Source organism: Sinocyclocheilus grahami, unplaced genomic scaffold (assembly GCF_001515645.1).
Source record: "Sinocyclocheilus grahami isolate Dianchi unplaced genomic scaffold, SAMN03320097.WGS_v1.1 scaffold969.1, whole genome shotgun sequence".
Classification (NCBI taxonomy): Eukaryota; Metazoa; Chordata; class Actinopteri; order Cypriniformes; family Cyprinidae; genus Sinocyclocheilus; species Sinocyclocheilus grahami.
Genome location: NW_015506148.1, coordinates 24551 through 44880, shown reverse-complemented (window position 1 = coordinate 44880; position 20330 = coordinate 24551). Strand labels below are relative to the sequence as shown.

At 40.7% G+C, this 20330-nt stretch overlaps 2 protein-coding genes across 2 annotated transcripts in view; both read left to right on the top strand.

Moving 5' to 3' along the window:
- Nucleotides 1-16734, top strand: part of LOC107564889 (CUB and sushi domain-containing protein 1-like) — a 57220-nt gene extending 40486 nt beyond the window's left edge. Inside the window, exons 7-15 of the mRNA XM_016250059.1 lie at nucleotides 7808-7911; nucleotides 9781-9797; nucleotides 9972-10166; nucleotides 10278-10416; nucleotides 10483-10598; nucleotides 10710-10848; nucleotides 11082-11269; nucleotides 16107-16248; nucleotides 16728-16734. Coding sequence (XP_016105545.1) covers nucleotides 7808-7911; nucleotides 9781-9797; nucleotides 9972-10166; nucleotides 10278-10416; nucleotides 10483-10598; nucleotides 10710-10848; nucleotides 11082-11269; nucleotides 16107-16248; nucleotides 16728-16734 — 1047 coding nt within the window. The remainder of the gene's footprint in view (nucleotides 1-7807; nucleotides 7912-9780; nucleotides 9798-9971; nucleotides 10167-10277; nucleotides 10417-10482; nucleotides 10599-10709; nucleotides 10849-11081; nucleotides 11270-16106; nucleotides 16249-16727) is intronic.
- A 2444-nt stretch (nucleotides 16735-19178) lies between these two features.
- Nucleotides 19179-20330, top strand: part of LOC107564887 (CUB and sushi domain-containing protein 1-like) — a 23454-nt gene continuing 22302 nt past the window's right edge. The window contains exons 1-2 of the mRNA XM_016250058.1: nucleotides 19179-19219; nucleotides 19343-19531. Coding sequence (XP_016105544.1) covers nucleotides 19186-19219; nucleotides 19343-19531 — 223 coding nt within the window. The 5' untranslated portion in view covers nucleotides 19179-19185. The remainder of the gene's footprint in view (nucleotides 19220-19342; nucleotides 19532-20330) is intronic.

Here is a 20330-nt window from a genome sequence, read left to right as displayed (position 1 = left end):
ATTGCATGGTGTCTGTTTTGTGTGAGTTCCTGAGTATTGGTTTCATGAAGAGTTAATTTCATACGGAAATAAATTCAATCCTTTCATGCACATGCGCAGTAAGGACAATCTGACCGGTAGGATGAACACTTTGTTCCAGCTTGCGTTTCCACCACCAACAGTACCCTTACTTGATAGACGTCGTGCATGCCGGAAAGTAGCGTCCCACGTCATTCTCGCACGAAGAAGAAAATGCGACATTGTCTGTGTGTGTGTGTGAAAATATAAAATTATAAAATACACTGTTATATTTTTTTGTGTGTTTGCGCACTCTAAACAAGCCCAACACGCATGAGCAGCATGCCGGAACGAGTGAAGGAGACGCTTCATCCCCCTTGTGTTGTCATTCCCCTTATAGCACACGCAAGTGATGATTCTCTGTCAACCAATCAACGTTCTGCAGTGAGTCTAGCTCCACCCTTTAGGTGTGCTGCTGTGCTAGGTACCCCAATGGAAGGGTCCCAAAAAAGTGGTATGGTACGGTTCACTATTTTGATACCATTCACAACTTCTGACAATGGAAACGTAAATAATTGCATACCGTAATGTACTTTAGTGAACCGTACCGCTCAGTGGAAACGAGCCATTAAAGGCATCATAGACAGATTCTAGACATGAAGCTTGTTCCAAATGATACTTTCTTTTGATCAAATTCTAAGGCAGTATCACTGATATCCTTCATGGCATCTGACTTCATCACATAACAGGTGGATTGCCCTAATAACCACACATGCAGTCTTCACCAGTTGTCTACTTGCATGACATATTTCCTGTTTCTGTGAGTTCCTGAATCCTGGGAAATGTTTCCCTGAATCTTGGGAAATGCTTAGCCTCAAAGACTTTTTTGGAATTTTAGGTTAAATGCTATGTACAATTGTCTTTGAATATAGAAACAAGTAATAACAGTGAATGTTAAACACTACAGCTGTGTTTATATTTATATAATCTAGACTATATACTATATTCTCCATGTTGTTATTGTCACGTTGACCTGCTGTGTCAGTTGCGTCACCTCACTGCCATTCATGAATCCTCTCCCGTGGAGACCTCTCCTCATGGAATAGTAAAGTGTCCATTGGATGCTCATTTCAGAATCTCGCAGGAAGTAGTAAGTCATCCAGGTACTTTTGCCTACTGTTTTGTGAATGCTGTAAATTTTGACATCCCACTTATGTGATGGAGTCACATGGCAACTGACACCTTATCATGTGATTTACTACGTGAATGATATTACTCTCACCTGTGGAAAAATTGTGTTACTTTTCCTTAGGAAGGTTTATGCCAAAACGTAAAGGAATGAAGGATCTGATCATTTTGTATGTATAGCCTTCTGATAATAAAGGGATTTTAATAAATTATAGTGCCTTTGTTAGCTTTTTGTTTTTGGACCATAGAGCACCTTCTTGTTATATTCCACCTAGGAAGCACTCTTCACCATTAAAGGCAGGGTAAGCGATATCTGGTAGCCAATGTTGATATTTGAAATCACCAAAACAAACACGCCCCTACCCCAAAAGGGTCTTGCCCCTATTTTGATAGCTCCGCCCCACATATACGTACGCAACCCAGGCAACGATTAGTTCTGTGAAACAAAGCAAAACCAATGTTACACCGTGTCTACATCGGACGTGAGCGGCTCGGCGCAACAAATCCCCGACAGAAAACTGCTGCCGGGTATGACGTGCTGACACAAATTTCAAATGGTTTTCAAGGGTCATTTGATCGCGTCCAGTGTAGGCAGACTTTAGCTGTTGTAGACACAGTGTTACTCACCTATTGAGAAGAAACAAAGCAACCTTGGCGTCCAATCGCAGGCCTCCGCTCCTTGAGTTCTCTCCAGCGCTGGAAAGCTGATTCGATATTTACATGGGTCCTACTTCTTGCCTTATTGTTTCCGCAGACGTTTTCCTCTTTTGTTTTTTATCCGCCATCTCTATCTTTCTGTCGCTCGGCTCGGCTAATGTCCGTCCCATGCACTGAAAGCTCTCTCCTCCACATCACGAGTAGACACGCCCCTTATTGCTGATTGGCTACAAGTTTGTTTTGCTATTCGGCCTGAATCAGTTTTCTAAAGTGTTTTTGAAAAATTACATACCCTACCTTTAAACAATCTTTAAAAGTTTTTTTTTTCTCATTTATTTATTTATTTTGAAACTCTGTTCAGAACAGAATGTTAAGACCTCAAAAGATCATAAAAATGCAGTCTTGATCTCCGTCTCTGTCATAACATATGGTCCGAGACAAGAAGGTCATGTTCCAAAACATGTTCTGACTGCTGATACAGTCAGACTCAAGACCATTTTAGTAATAGACATCAGCCTGCTTACAGACCAGTAGCATTTTGTCTTATTGATCTGGCCTGGATAATGTTTATTGTCTTTCCAAAAAAGGGGCCATTTACCGACAAGAGGTCTCACCGCATATATTTATATTTTTACTAGAAAATATAACTTTTCATACAAAGTTGACATAACATATGAAAATCAGTCAGATTCAGCTCATAAAATGTTTTGTTCCTGTCCTTGCTTTAGATAAAATATTTAGTGATACAATATTCAGTGCTGCCTTTTCAGACAAGCCATCAACAACTAAACAACCACTGCTGCACAAATTCAAAATGATCAAAACAAACAAAAGGATTCAAATATTCAGAAATGTCAGTGGAAGGTCAGCTTTGAGTCAGCATTGTATAACATATTGTAGCGAATCAGCTCATGGGGAAATATGAATAATTAACCATAACTAATTATGATTAATTATTAATATTTTAGATCCACTGTAGATATTTAGCTGACCACTCAGGGTCAACCGTCTTGTCAATTCTAAGAACGTTAATTTCCTGGTTAAAGGAAATAACTTTCTTACTGTACAATTCTATAAGTTTGTAACGTAAATCTGCATGATTATTGACTCCGGTTATGAGTAAACAATGAACACGTCAAGTGTGATACAAGTAAGGTTTTATTAACTACATAAACACTTAAACTAGTCTAACATACTACATAAACACATTAAGCCGGTCTAACATACACATACACACACACACACATACAGTTGGTATAGGAAAGGGTTAAAGTTTAGCACTAAAGAAAGAGACATAAGGAATGACATTTATGGAACCATTTTGCATATTCAGCAGATCTAAAACCTGAGGGAAAACGTCAGATTCTTAGTTCAAACAAACCTTGTAAAAAGGTGTAACTGATACTTAATGCATCAATTAAATCGACTAAGTTTGATACTTGCACGTCTGTATGAACAAAGATTCCTGATGCGATCTTACGGCCCCAAGATCTTGCTGAAGTTGGTTGATGAGAAAGAGCTAGTTTGAGTCAGAATCACTTGATGAATGAAAAGGACTAGGCCGGAGCCTGGCACGAGCTTTGGTATCCTGGAGCGTTTCTCACATCTTCATCTTAGCATCTCACTGAACCACCGACTGGGTGGGTCACATGGTGTGTCAGCTTTTAAGGTCAGAGAAGATCCCCGCCTCTCAAGATGGGCTTATCCAATGAGAAAAGCCGGAATCCCAAGTGGGCGTTTTGAGATCCTGTGGAGTTTATGGCTCTTTGTGTGGAAACATGGTACTTTAGTATCTGAAACTTTGGTACTGAAATACTAAAGGTTCTCAGGGCACTAATATATTGCCTACGTACCAACAAATAATATACATTCTTGTTTAGATCATCAGAAGGCGAATTCATAGATACTAAACAAGCTATATGTAAGGTTATCTGAATGAGTGGTTTATCGTAAGCACGAATAAAAATAGTCTATAATACAACAGATTAATACAAAACAGCAATAATACACACAATGGCCTGAAGAAAATGTGTGTTCATTCAAAGAAAAGGTTTTCCTATGAATTAATTAGTAGAACAGTCCATTTCTCCTGTGCATTTGTACCCCTTTGTTTCTGGAGAAAGCAGAATGAGAGCCGGCTCGCATTCCACAAGGTTGTAAATGTATCGGGTTACCATGAAACCAGGGTCTTGTTCGGCGTCCTGGGGTGTTACAAAGTATTTGTGAAATCTAGCTAAAAAATATATATTGTGTGTTGGAGTGTTCCAGACGCTACAATATTAACATAACATATTGTTTAGCTCTGTATAACATATTATTGATATTTTATATAATCTGAATGGTCATTTCACATGGTACATGAATGACAAGAGTCAAGTAAGAATATGTTTTAAAGTTTTCAAATTTGTTCCTATAATCTAATCATTGCTTGTAGCAGGCAGAGCTTACTTCCTAAATGGAGTATTCAGAAATGCATGCTGGATTTCTGTAGCTCAGCGAGGACACGGCCATTCAGGCAGGGCCAATGAAGCTGTTAAATATATATATATATATATTATAAAAAAAACATTTAGTGTACATTATACTGTCTGTTTTAATTAAAATGAAGGGGACAATATATTTTTATCACAGACGTTGGAGATTTATAGCCTCTTTGTTGTTTATGAAGTGTGTCAATTTATTGTCTATTTTGTGTTTCCTCTGCATTTGGAGATGGGGCAGTTAGGTTGGAGTGTTGCAAGTTAAGATTTAGGCATTCAAAAAAATATGAGTTTTCATCTGTAGCTTTTTCATGTATATAGCTATGTATAGTGTTTTGGGAGCAAATTAATACGATATTTCTGAAATCAAATGAACCTTGTGATGTTGATGCATCTTGTGATAATAATACTGGCATGTTTAGTCAGAAAGCAGTATGAGTGCAAAATTAGTTTTACGTATTTTTAACTATTTTTGCATTTCATTTTATCGCTGTTGCATCATTTTCTAGTAAAATGTGTGTTGTAATAAATGAAAGTGAAGGGACGTGTGACCGAGTATGGTGACCCATACTCAGAATCTGTGCTTTGCATTTAACCCATCCAAATGCACACACACAGTAGTGAACACACACCCGGAGCAGTGGGCAGCCATATTGCTGTGGCGCCCGGGGAGCAGTTGGGGGTTCAGTGCCTTGCTCAAGGGTCTCACCTCAGTCGTGGTATTGAAGGTGGAAGAGAGCGCTGGTTATTCACTCCCCCCACCGACAATTCCTGCCGGACCTGAGATTCGAACCTGCAACTCAACCAGTTGCAGGAACTAGAACAAGAATGCATTTTAGTTACAAGTCCGACTCTCTAACCATTAGGCCACGACTGCCAAAGAGCATTCTCTGACCAGGAATCGAACTCGGGCCGCGATGGTGAGAGTGCCGGATCCTAACCACTAAATCACCAGGGAAAGGTTAAATGCATGATGTGGTACAGTAGGCCTATATGTCAATAAATGACCTCCTTTTTGGACAGAAATATTTAAAGCCAAAATGTTTTGTAGTCATTCACAAATTTTGGACTGGATTTTGTTGGTTTGTGCAGTGGCAAGATCAGACGTGCATTGCCACACAGCTCACAGCTCTGAGGGAACACTGGTTGTAACTAACACTGAATATGATTTGTAAACACTCAAAATGCACAATAAAACCACGCCATTTAGCAATTTCTGAAGAGCATCGAGAGCCGTCTTCTCTCAAACTCAGGGACAGTCATTGAGGCAGCTGTCAGCCCTTTTTCATTTTTGTATAAAATAAAGAAATCGATAATTCTTTGAAGCCAGTTCAGGGAACAATCGCTAAGATGTCCTGTCACTCTCTGATTGTGTTTATGTAGACCATGAGTGCTGTTTTTATCCTCTCCCTAGGTCTTCTTTAAAAAAAACAAAAACAAAAAAAAAAAAAGAGGAAGAATCTTTACCTTTGACAGCATAATTTAAAAGCCTGTATTTTAGACTTGTAGTTTAAGTTCTCGCCAAACGACTCTGTATCAGCATTGACATTTTATACAGAACAGATTGCTTGTCAAGATCTTCTCAGTGTTGCTGAATCGTTCCTTTCTTTTTAAACTGATGCAGCCAACCTGCTTGCTCTATCTATCACCATTAATAAACAAAATGGTGACCGTAGACCCTCTAGCAATTATAAAACGTTAATATGACTTCTTTGTACATGTCTCAATGTACTGAAATCTTTGTTACAGAAATTTATTATTTGTGAGATAAATCACAGACTATAGTAGTTAAGCTGTAAGGTGCAAAATGCTGTGCTGCCTGCAACCTTTGGAATACGGTTGAAACAGTTGAAATGATATGGACTGATTAGAATCCAACACTGGAATTATCCTTTTAATTGTAGAATAAAACAGCACGATTTTAAAGGTCATGGCCAAAAGCTCTATGTTCACTTAATTTTAAGTTTTGATATAAATTGGTGAACACATTCCAGAAGTTTGATCAACATAATTGACCAATGATTTTCTCAATAGTAATTATCCTTATGTTTGCTAGACACTAGAAATCACTTGGGGATATATTCATACTTCACTTAATTAACCATTGCAATGAGAGAAGGGGATGTATAAGGCAACAGAATGCCAATGCTATTGTTAGCTTTGCAGGTGTTTGAGTAGTGTCCTAGCAACTGAATTGCATAGGGTAAACAATGCTGTACATTTCTAGCATTTTGCAGGTGTACAATTATCAACAGAAAGAACCATTTCCAAGTTGCAAGTTCAACAGAGTTCAATGGAACTTGAGCCCATATTTGGCTGACAATGCTTTTGGGAAACACACCTCAGGCCTGTCTGATTGGCGCCAATGCATATTGTGTTACATGAATTAATTAAATTATGAAGAACGATGGATTGGAGTTGTATACTTTGTGTTATTACTAAGCCTTTTGTATGCATATGTTTTCAATGGTTTTCAAAAGGGTTTTCAAGCTTTGGCAAAATATCGAAATATCAGTTTGCAACGTGACAACATGCAATGTAGTTCAAATGATGGAGGTGCAAGGTGCTATCGATTCATCATACTATGGTGATTAAGCAGCGAGTTAGGTCGTTGTATGGGAAAGCCATAATGTTTGCACCTTTTGGGGGGAATTAACACAATACAAATTACTTACAGTGTCTCTGCATGTTAAATTCATTTTTACTCATGTTCAAAATATTCCACACCGTCTTTCTTCTGTGGAACACAAAAGGAAATTTAGAATGGCAATTTCAATCCCCTCTCACTTTCATTGTATTTAAAAAAAAAGAAAAAGAAAATTGCATTGAAAGTGAATGGTGACTGAGGCTGTCATTCTGCATAACATCTCCTTTTGTGTTCCACTGAAGAAAGAAAGACATACGGGTTTGGAACAACATGAGGGGGAGTAAATGAAGGCACACTTGTCAATTTTGAGTGAATTATCTCTTCAGTATGGAATTGGAGAAGGTAACATTGAAAAAAAAAAAATACACCAATCATATTTAAAGATGGGACAGAATACAGATTAGAATAATGCCTCTTAAATAGACCATTTGAAAAAAAAGGAAATTGTTGATAATAGGGTTGTCCTAATTAAGCTTGATTTTTTTTCTCCCTTCTCCTTCCAGCAATCTTTCCTTGAATCCAATTTTCTTTCTGCTGCCTTCCTTTCTGTGCTCACATCAAATGAACATGCAACCGTTTCTTTTGCACCATACATGGCAGAACTTCTCAAAGACTCGCATATCTTGAATTAAACAAAATTATTTAATTGCACCTTCATTTCTGCTTCTGCAATCAGCCTTACATGTGTAGCCATGGAATAGAATTGAGAGTGATGACCGACAATTTAAACTTCTTTTAATACGATTACTCTCTGAGTCAGCCTCATGTGGATAGGGCCATTCTGCTCTGGGCTTTTTAACCAGTGGTGTTTGTCATGACCTCTCTTTTATTCCTGTAGGTCATCAAGCTGGCTTTTGAAGAGTTTGATCTAGAGCGAGCGTACGATACGTTAACAGTGGGTGACGGAGGGAAAATAGGTGATGCTCGAAGAGTACTTTATGTGTGAGTATAGAGCAAAAAAAATCAGCTGCGTCTGTAAGAGTCATTTTCTGAAATGCATGATTATAATTAACATGTTGACATTTAGAATGATTAATGTATCGTCTCTGTAAAAGCATGACATCTAGATTAGGGGCAGCTATGAAGCCGAATGGCAGCCGTCCATGCTAGCAATTCCCAGGTTTGCTCTATGAGAGGTCAATTATCATATTTCTGTTTCTGGAACTTGTTACTGTCTCTTTCTCTTTCAAGAGGGAATGCACTGTGTGTGTTTGTTTGACTACACATGTCTGGATATATGCCCAATCTACAAAAAAATATTATAAAATATCTATCAATCGGTAATGATCCAAATTTACATAAACATGGTGCCGCTCTGCACCAGTTTTTGCACACACAAACTGAAATACAAGCACAACTGTAGTGAATTCGCCCCTCAATCTGTCATGCAATGGAATTTTTCTTTAGTACTGAGGTAAGAGGGAGCAGTGCCTCGTTAATGTTTTTGTTGTTAAAATGAAAACCTCTTAAATTTATTTTTTTTTTTTCCTGATAAAGCTCAGACTATGAGTTAATTCCTTGACATGCCATCATTTCTGCACCATGCAAACACCTCATTATCATGGTCTATGTGAATCCTCTTTTCTCTCATCTTTTTTACAGACATAATAGCATTCCTGATAATGTATTCATTGTGGATGAAAATAAATATTGTAACCTTTGCAATGTATTAAATGTTTTTATTGATTTTAAATAATTCAACTGTCTGGAGGCAACTATGCCAGTTCTACCAAGGTGGTCATATGTACATTTGGTTTTGTCTCAAGACATTCTTCAGGTTTTGGCCCCTTGAAATACTCACGTAGAATTATTTTCTTAGTCATTAGTAATTCAGTAGTAACTCAAGCCACCATTGCTGCTTGACTAGTTCAACAAAGTAGTTCAACAACCTGGAACTACTTCATAGCAGTGCAGATACAGAAAATGAATTATTGAACACCTATGGATGTTTGTCAACCAATCAGAATCAAGCATTCAACCATACCATAAAACAAAGTGAATTAATGCCTTGTTGATGTAATTATACTGTAATGCATGTTGTAATGGAAAATCTCGACAAACTGCTTTTGCCTCTACATCAGAGCATAACTTTACAACACATTGTAACATTCAAAGATAATCCAGACTTTGTAGAATCCGCTGAACCTAATTAAATGTTTCCAAAGTGACATTTTTAAATGAATATTGTTACGTTTATGTCTTGCATTGCATGGTGTCCAACCCAGGCTCATGAGAAGTCATACCAATTTCCAGAAGATGGCGAAATCATAAGAATACGCTGACCCAAACCTAAAGCTAAACATTAAACCCAAAACACTAAACCTAATCATGATGATAACACTCAAAGATGCACAAAACTATAGAATTTGTTCATTTTTGTATAATCAAAGTTGTACAATGTCATACAATTTCACATCTTGTACAATTTATTAGAAATGTAGTTGCCATCAGAGTGTGTAGCTATGAATATTAGCTTTGTTTACACTCATTGCGTTATGTCTGTTTCCATGCTAAATTCAACCGTACAGGTGTACAGGTCAATCATACAAACTTAATTCATAATTCAAACATAATTCAAACGACAGTGTATATCCAGACGTATTTGTCCCTTCTTGATGGCATCATTCAAACACCTGCTATCATCTGAAGATTAGCGAGGGTGCTATGTACAGTATGTTTTAGATTTAGTGCCATCATGTGTGTTAGCATAGTTTTCGCACACGTGTGTTGCTGATTCTCAAAATGAGGTCAAAATCTAGTGAAGTTTTGGTGCTGCACAGGTAATTGTGACTTCTGCAACATTTCCCTTAGGAGACTGGGCATTCTGGGTAAGATTAGTTGTGTTAGTTATTCCTTAAAATATATTTATAGTTCACTTCATTGAAGGTTAGGTACTCTTAATGAATGTTAAGTGCTGGTATCTTCTCTGGCAAGAGAAGGCATGACCTAGATTAAGTATTATATCCTTCAGCACTGATTATACTTTTGTCCTGTGTCTGTAGCTTTTGGTCAGAATGAATGTCATGACCCTGGTATTCCCATCAACGGGCAGCGCTTTGGAGAGCACTTCTTACTGGGCAGCTCAGTGCTCTTCACGTGTGATGAGGGCTTTATCAAAACCCACGGATCCGAATCCATCACCTGTGTCATCCAGGATGGAAATGTAGTGTGGAATGCGGCTGTCCCCCGGTGTGAAGGTGAGAGAGCTTTTAGACTTTGCTCTTCTGCACCTTTTCTGAAGGTGCTGCTGGGATTTGTGAGATGGGCTGCTGTTGACATTCTATTTTTCTGCACTCGCACTGTCCCAGCTCCATGTGGCGGACATCTAACGGCTCCCATGGGGGTCGTACTGTCCCCTGGCTGGCCCGGATACTACAAAGACTCCCTCAACTGCGAATGGGTGATTGAAGCCAGAAAGGATCATGCCATCAAGATATCTTTTGACAGGTATTGAATTGTTTTGGGGATTTTTTTTTTCTTTGTGAATTCACAGCATGTGAAACCCCTGAGCAGCTCAGTGCTCTTCACGTGTGATGAGGGCTTTATCAAAACCCACGGATCCGAATCCATCACCTGTGTCATCCAGGATGGAAATGTAGTGTGGAATGCGGCTGTCCCCCGGTGTGAAGGTGAGAGAGCTTTTAGACTTTGCTCTTCTGCACCTTTTCTGAAGGTGCTGCTGGGATTTGTGAGATGGGCTGCTGTTGACATTCTATTTTTCTGCACTCGCACTGTCCCAGCTCCATGTGGCGGACATCTAACGGCTCCCATGGGGGTCGTACTGTCCCCTGGCTGGCCCGGATACTACAAAGACTCCCTCAACTGCGAATGGGTGATTGAAGCCAGAAAGGATCATGCCATCAAGATATCTTTTGACAGGTATTGAATTGTTTTGGGGATTTTTTTTTCTTTGTGAATTCACAGCATGTGAAACCCCTGAGCACCCATCCCTTTCCCCTTTCTGGAAACCCTGGCATCATTCTCTTAAGTACTGTTTCTCACTCTTACAATTTTGTTCGTTAACCTTCCAGTTTAATCTCCCTCATTAGAGTAATTCTGCTAAAGACCTGGGTCGTAAGCAGATGTTCTGCTCTTTCCAATTTCCTGTGCAGGTTTCAGACGGAGGTTAATTACGACACGCTGGAGATTCGGGATGGGCCCTCCAACTCGTCGCCTTTGATCGGGGAGTACCACGGCACTCAGGCCCCCCACTTCCTCATCAGCACCGGCAATTACATGTACCTGCTCTTTACTACCGACAACAGCCGTTCCAGTGAAGGCTTCCAGATCCGCTATGAGAGTGAGTCAGCTTCTCATCTTTGCTCTGCAGTGATTTAAATGCACAGATTTTGGGTTTTCACACTCCACGGTTGGCGGTTCTGCAATATTCTGCACATTTTGGCTGGACACGCTCTCTGGTGCATGTAATGTAATTGGAATGGCTTCTCCAGGCTTACAATCAGATTATAGTTTTCTAGTTGCCTAAAAAATATTTAGAGAAGCCCGACATGTGTGTGCTAGCATCACATGACCAATATCAACATTCAGAGGCAATAGCTAACTTTAAGAGAGGTGAAGAACCTCTGTGAATAATTAAATTAATCCGAAAATAAAGTGTGTTTTCTTTTTGAAAATGTGTGGTGGTGGGTTTGTAAACTAGAGTGCAATTAGAGTTTAATGTCCCGCTGACACAAGGCCTGTTTGTTTGTTTGCAATCTCAACAGATCGACCAATCATTATTGTTAAAAGCATATTTTAATGCTCTTGTAGTTATTGTCGACTTGTTAACAGGGATTAGCTAGAAAAAGCCAAAATCGGATTTGGCATCTGTTTTAGTGGATCCCCCACAGGCATACAGAGGAAAAAAAAATAAAAAAGCTAATAAATTGTAAATCGGTCATGTAACAAAGAACACATAAACCACCACTAGCATGAAAGCCTTTTGAATACTTAATATTTCAAATTTATTGTTAAAGGTGGAGAATGCCATTTTTGTGCTACTAGTGTCACAGAGCGGAATAACAAAAAAGAAAGCATATTTTCAAACAGCCTTTGCAAGCACCCCTTTTAGGCATCACGACTCCTCCCCACACCTCTTGTGCGTTGTCTGCCTGGGAGCGGAGCATGCTGAGTCGACTCTTGAGAGAGCTGACTGCCCGCATTGCGAGTGTCTTCAGATGCATGTTCTCCACTCCCGGAAGGCACTCTTTGAGGAGGGTGCCTTTGCTAGTGTTCCCCACGGTGCGGGTCCCGCTTCCGCCGAGGCGGAGCGGCGATTACGCTCGTGGTGTTCGCAGCTGGAACTGGCGGAGGGAATGGAGACGGGTGAGTCCCTATCTTCTTCCTCACCTGCCAGATCCAGCGCTCGCTTGCCGAGATCGGAAGCCCGTGTTGCGGTTACTTCCCCCCGGGGAGCGGGCTCGGCACTCCGCCTGTCTTCCTCCGAGGAGGTTGATGTGGTGGGCGTCGATGAGGATTCACCCCCTCAATCACCCCAGTATGAGGAGCTTTTGGAGGTGGTAACTCGTGACGTGGCCAAATTAGACATCGAGCGGCCCGCCGAGAAAATGGTTGAGTGTTAAGCCACCACCTCCGCGCTGGAGCCTGCCTTTTTTCCCCGACTTCCACACCGAGGTGTCGAAGTCGTGGGGAAGACCGTTCTCGGCCCGCCTCTTTATTCCAGCCTCCGATTATTATGGCAATGTGGCGGGGGTGGAAGACGCTGCCGGGCGGTGGCCGCGGGGATGAATGAGCGTGGTTACAGGACGATGCCCCGGGTAGAACAGACGCTTGCGAGCTATCTGTCTCCCGGTGCGGCATCGTCTTTAAAGGCTCCGGCATTGCCCTCCAAGCCACTGCGCACAACGTCAGCGCTGGTGGGCAAAGGGTACTCGGCAGCGGGTCAGGCTGGTGCTTGTCTGCACACCATGGCGGTGTTACAGGCGTACCAAGCCGACCTGCTGAAGGAGCTAGACGAGGGTGAGCAGGTAAAATCCGAGGATATTATCGAGCTCCGGAGAACCGCTGATTTGTCTCGCCGCGCCACTAACGAGACCGCCTGTGCCATTGGCAGGTCTATGGCTGCTATGGTGGCAGCGGAGAAGCATTTATGGCTGACCTTGTCAAATATGAAAGAGAGAGTCGAGGTCTGCCTAATGAATGCCCCGCTTGCGCCTTCTGGCCTGTTTGACGACGCCGTCAATTCGGTCGTCGGCAGGTACCAGGAGGCCCGTAAACAGGTGGCGGCGTTCCAGCGGTTTCTCCCTAGCCGCTCTCTAGCTCTGGGGGCTGCTGGGCGAGAGCAGCCCCCTCCGGGTACCGGCTCCTCATACTGGGACGGACAAAAACAGAGCATGGCCTCTCGTACTCCCCCTTGTCGAGACAGTGGGTCGAGGCAGCGCTCTAGGTCGGGGGCCTAGATATCTAAGCCGGATCTGGCAAGGTGACGCTCGAGGTCGGGGACCTCTAAGGCTAAGCCGGATCTTCGGACCGTACTTCAGTCTAAGAGGTCCTCGGCCAAAAAGTCCTGACGCCACTGGCTCAGGACTCATGAGGGCAGTCCCCTCTGGGGTGCAGCGGGTTACACCGCATTACACTGTGTCTGTCTCACCTCAGTGCCCTCAGGAGATCGGTCTGCTAACCCTGGCGGAGTTACAGGGCACAGCGGTCTTCCGCGAGCGCCACTCTCAGTCACCGCCCGGCAACGGAGCAGTGCTAAGAGGCTCGCCACCTCCGCGGAGGTCTCTACTGGAAACTACTGCCAAATGTGTCTCAGTGGGTCCTGCACACTGTAGAGAGGGGCTACAGAATCCAGTTTGGTTCTCCTCCGCCTCGTTTCAATGGGATTATGCCCACGCTGGTGGGCCCCGAGCAGGCTCTGGTCATGGAACAAGAAGTAGTCACTCTCTTGAGGAACGAGGCCATTGAGGTGGTCCCTCCTCAGGCGTGGCAGTCCGGGTTCTACAACCAGTACAGTCACGTAGCACTGATTAAATAAATGAATAAAAATAGCCTTTCTACTGCATAGACAAGTTTTATTAACCCTCTACAGCACAGCGTTGCCCTCTTTTCTTAAGCCCCATGTTCAGTACATGTTTCTTTAAATGACTGCAACCAATTGAAATGGTCAAAAAGTATCAAATAACAGTCCAATAAGGTGTGGGAGTCACTATCAAGCACAATTTGAAGACGGGACTTCTTTTTCTGACACATGGCACATGGTGTGAGAAGGCGGCAAGATTATTTGCTTTAGTAATCTTATTTAAAATGATGGTGTAGAGCAGACCTTTGTTAGGTTTTATGGTTAAAACCTGTTTTATGGTTTTTATGGTTTAAGTTTTTTTATTTATTTTTTATTTTGCATGTTCAGAAATTCAGTTGTCAAATTTTTCTTTTCGTTGTCTTAGGGTAACATTGTGTGAGAAGGGGTAAGGAAGGTCCACGGATCCCATCCCTAACCAGGAGGGTTCTTGGGTGCACAGGGACACCCAAAGTGATGTGCAAAAAGTGTAACGCACACCTCTGTTTCACAGCAGAGAATAACATGAAGTACATGAGATGAAACAACACTCTACATGATATAAACCTATGCCTGTATCAAACCCAATATATCAATGTGTTACAAGTGTTTTTCCCTTTTTACTTAATGATTTCTTGACATTTTTGAAAAAAAAAAAGATTTGTGATTTTATATTGCTCTCTGAGCATTGTCTTATGATATAATTTTTAGCATGTACCATCAAAATGTGTGCAGAAGAGGGTTAAAAGCCCATACATTTAATGAAAAATTAAGTGTAATATTAATGTTATTAATAATTTATAATATCTAGAAAAAGTAAAACCTGAAGTTTTAAACCAGTAGCATTTTTATAATCAGTTTGTCCAGTGGAGATGTCTTATCGTGGCACAAAGGCACACAGATGTAAATGAACAGAAATCAATCTTCCCTGCAAACAAAATCTAATTATCAATGATCAAATTCTTATTTCAAAAACAGAACTGTTAATAAATTAAGCGTTTTACAAATTGACAAATGAACAGACATAGTTCACATTATTGTTATGTTATATGTTATGTTATGTTATGTTTAAAAATAGAGATAAAATATGGAGATAACGATAAAAGATTAAAAAAATGCTAAATCATTTATTTTGTAGACTTAATAATGGCTATTTATTTATTTATTTATTTTCCAGCCATTTTTAAAAAAAAATTTTTATGCCATTGGTTGGTCCCACATGTGATGTTTCACCTGCCAGTTATAAGAACTGGCAACCAGAAATACTGTCTAGGACCTATAATATGGAAGAGAAGTGGGTGCTCCTTATGTAGTTCACTCATTTGTTTGTTGGTTTGTTGGTTGCACCCCGCTGCTCATGTGCAGTATCGATTGGGGTGTTAAATACACCAGTCCTTGTTCCAAACCCTTATAATTAACAAATTTAGCACCGCTTATAGCACATATCCATGTGCCTGCTTGTTTTGTATTATTGCAGCTATACAAATAGATTTGTTTGTAAAATTGAAAGTGATCACTTTTTACCCCCATGAGCTTAACTGAAAAATGCTAATGATATCTTTATAAAAACTAAATGACTTGACAAATAGTCTCCAGTTGCTCTTTTTCAGCAGTAATTTAACATATTTATTATAATGTAATGTGCTGCAGTAGAGACGGAAGAATGAGAAATGTGGGCAAGAGGCAAGATGATTCTCAAATGATATTCACGACTCCCAATAAATTACCTGCCATTATGACTGATATACATGAAACTCATTCGTGTCAAAGTGTTCCCATTTTTCATTCTTTATAGATGGCTATCAGAGGTTTATCAGTGGCCACAAAATAGATCTGAATGCATGTGAAACTAACAGGTGGAAATATTGCTCAGAAGTCAGCCTCTGAGGAGAAACAGTTTAGAAAAACAGTGCTGTCAGCTTTTCCGAATGGTATTCAAAATATAGAAGAGGTAAGTAGAAATAAAAATGTACTGGTTCAAGGAAGGGATACCACTTGGGGACTGGTATCTGCTGATTTATACTTTGTAAAGTGCTTCTGACACCATCCTCCTTTCAATTTAGACCTTGAAGGTGAAATAATTTTAATTTTATTTTTTTGTTTTGTTCCTTCCACACAGGTATTATGATGGAAACAGATTCCTGTTTAGATCCAGGCATCCCGGTGAATGGGAAAAGGCACGGGAACAATTTCGCCATCGGCTCCAGAGTGACGTTCAGCTGCGATCAAGGCTATACTCTGAGCGATAATGAACCCATTGTGTGTGAGCGAAACCATCAGTGGAACCATGCACTGCCCAGCTGTGACGGTAGGCCATGTTGCACTCTCTCGATTCTAGTCATGTACAAGAGTATCAGCTCAACTACCACCCAAAGATGCCTAAAAACTGGACCCTGGTGTCAGCTTGCACTCTATGTTTTAAGCACCCAGGTGTTTCGTTTGGGGAAAACTTTGGAGGCCTCTGAAAATCAGGGGCCTGAGGGCATTGGTCCAACCCTTCTAGGCTGCATTACATTTTTATCAGAGGGGAAAGGGTAAGCCCTCTTAACACTCCTCCGAGATTTGAGTTCATGCATTTTTGATTACGGGAGAGGTGACTGGCATGCGCTGTTTCATAGATAACATTAAATGGAGGGGGAAAAGGACAGGGAAGTAGGAACACATAATGGAAGTCCTTAGGCAGATATCTACAGGAGAGCGCTCTATAAAGCTGTTTATCTTATTTGCTTTCCGATTACAGGGATTGAAGTAAACAAAGTGTTTTCCAGTAAGACCAATCAGGCTGTTGCGTGCCTCTTCCAGAATTCCCAGTGCTTTCTTATGCCTGCATCGTATCAGCTCCGTGTGTTTGCTCAGACTTTGATTCAGCTTGACGGGCTCTCACCAGATCCTGACCTTCATTACAGACAGGACAGACAGATACTCCCCATCTGTTTGCCGGAATGTAAATACATGTTCATAAAAGATTACACGTTTCCTTCCTGTCCTGTCAGGCTGATTATTATTATTAAATGGAGAGTTCAGACTTAAAATTCTGATTTGTTATTAGACAGGTGGTTTTAATGTTGTGGCTCCTCAGTGTATATTAAGTTGCTGCATTGCTTGGCAACCACAAACAACCTGCACTGGAGACCAAACAGCAATAGCACACTTCAGGCATTGCATTGCAGTGATTATACCATTGTTAAAAGAGTTTTAGGCACTCTGGTGTGCCTGAAGGCCTTTTCACACCAAACATGAATATTTGCTGCAAATGTCTGAACAACATTATTAACAACGATACATTCCTATGCTTAGTAGTGATTAGTCTAAAAAATGTATGTGTGGGGTGGGGGGTAGGATTATTAAACTTAATATCATGAATATTAACTAGGTGATGCAACCTTTAGCCAACTAAGTAAAGCTGTTTTGCTTAAACGACAATCAGCGCCAATCAATTAAAATCTCAACTGCCGTTCATGAACTCCAAGTTTAAAGGGGTCATATGATGCGATTTCAAGTTTTCCTTTCTTATTGGAGTGTTACAAGCTGTTTGTGAATAGATAAGATCCCTAAAGTTCCAAAGACTAAAGTCTCAAACCCAAAGAGATATTCTTTATAAAAGTTAAGACTGGTCCACGCCCTCCTAAAACGCCTCATTTAAACACGCCCCCACATGTCTACGTCACTGTGTGGGAAGATTTGCATAACACCGCCCAAATGTTCATGCAAAGAAAGAAGGCATAACTTTTATCTTTAGTTATGTTGTTTGCATTGGTTAGTTTACCTTATGAAAAGTTGTGCTAATTTTGGGATAGACCGACTTCAGATATAATAAGCCAGAATTGTAATTTGATGAAGAGATTTAATGGGCCGTTTAAGGACAAAATGCTGAGGCTCAAAATGTGTGTCCTGTCATAACCTGCAACGTATGATTTATTTCGATAAAAGCAGGACGATGAGCATGGCTCAAGGACACATTCAGTATTATGTTATGATGTCTGTCTTACAGCTCTGGTGCTTAAGCTCTTTTTTAACTGTCTCTACTGACAGACGTTCTCCAGTCGGAAAATTGTCTCAGTTGTTACATCTCCTTTTGATCTTCTTACAAGTATTTTCCCTATATACAATGTCAACCTCTTATTAGTTAGTGTATCTTTAAACTCTGTTACTTTTCATGTAGAAACATCTCTATTTCCATGTTTTGCATCTATCATCTTATAGTTTCACTAGAGAGGAAGCTGCAAGTTTTATTATGATATTTACTTATGTAACAACTATTTTACATGCTCTAGGTATTGTTTGTTAAGTGTTTGACCCAGATACCATCAACTCCATCTGGACTTATATTTGAACCATTGTTGATTATATTATTTGAACAATGAGCAATTTGCAACACCCTGGCAACCAGCCAAAACACCCTAGCAACTATATAGTAAAATGCTGAAACCACTCAGAACTTTTTAGCAACTGCATAGCAACGCCCCGGCACCACCAGCTATATCTAGTTAAGCTTGAAGCAAAATAATTATTGATGAAGGATGTACTTCAAGGCTAGATTTACTATTTTTCAGGGAAAGCAGGCCATTCAAACATGAGTTCATTCTGCTATTGCTTTTCCAGCTTTGTGTGGGGGCTATATCTATGGAAAAACAGGAACGGTTCTTTCCCCTGGTTTTCCGGATTTCTACCCAAACTCTCTGAACTGCACTTGGACGATAGAAGTGTCCCATGGGAAAGGTAAGACAAAAGAACAGGTCACAGCCACAAGAACTGCACATACTGTTGTAACTGATAACAGTTTGAGGCACAATGATTTTACTCATGAGATTCCTTTCTGTGCCCTTTGAAATTACCCTTTGTAATGAATTTAAGATACACATTCTCTACATTTTATTACTCTGCACCATGTCGGGCAAATGCGATTCTGTTTCGATCAGTATTACGTTCCCTCTGAAGGCTTCTCAGTGGGTTGTGAGGTTGAAACGGAGATTTTGCTTGTGACTGACGGCCCTAATCTCATCTGAAACTCCCCAGGAGTGCAGCTTCTCTTCCACACGTTCCACCTGGAGGACTCACATGATTACCTGCTCATTACCGAGGACGGCAGCTTCACCGAGCCGGTGGCCAGGCTCACGGGCTCCGTCCTGCCACCCTCCATCAAAGCAGGCTTGTTTGGCAACTTCAGCGTCCAGCTACGCTTCGTCTCGGACTTCTCCATGTCATACGAGGGCTTCAATATCACCTTCTCAGGTGGGGGCATCACTCATTCTGTTCATAAATGTGTGCTTGAAGGCATGGTTGTCATGGTGCTTACTCTAACCCATGCTTTGCTAAGCAGTCTGGAGGTTTAAGAGTTATTATGACTTTGTGCAGAGTACAGCTTGGAGCCGTGCGAGGACCCGGGAGTACCCGCATACAGCAGGAGGGTGGGCTTTCAGTTTGGGGTCGGCGACTCCCTGGTCTTTTCCTGTTTTGCGGGCTACCGTTTGGAAGGCGAGAGTAAGATCACTTGCTTGGGTGGAGGGAGGAGAGTATGGAGTGCAGCCCTGCCCAGATGTGTGGGTAGGTGGACATATGATTTCATTTATTATTCTCAAACATCAACATGTTTATTAAAGGGATAGTTCTCCCAAAACTTAAAATTCTGACATCATTTACTCGCGCTCATGTCATTCCATATTCTAAAGACCTTTGTTCATCTTTAGAACATATTAATATATTTTTTTCATATATTTTGTCCTAAAAGTAATCCATATGAATCAAACAATTTAATCCAAGTGTTTTGAAAAAGCATGATTGCTTTGTATGATTTATATGGATTACTTCTTTGTCTTTTTGAAGCTTGTAAATGCTGATTACAAGGATGGACAAAAAATATGACAGAATACTAAAATCCAAAGATGAAAAGTCTTATAGGTTGGAAAACGATATATATGTATATATGTACACTGAACAAAATTATAAATGCAACACTTTTGTTTTTGCCCCCATTTTTCATGAGCTGAACTCAAAGATCTAAGACTTTTTCTATGTACACAAAAGGCCTATTTCTAATATTTTTCAAATATTGTTCACAAATCTGTCTAAATCTGTGTTAATGAGCACTTCTCCTTTGCTGAGACAATCCATCCACCTCACAGGTGTGGCATAACAAGATGCTGATTAGACAGCATGATTATTGCCCAGGTGTGCCTTAGGCTGGCCACAATAAAAGGCCACTCTAAAATGTGCAGTTTTATCACACAGAACAATGCCACAGATGTCGCAAGTTTTGAGGGAGCGTGCAATTGGCATGCTCACTGCAGGAATGTCCACCAGAGCTGTTGCCTGTGAATTGAATGTTCATTTCTCTACCATAAGC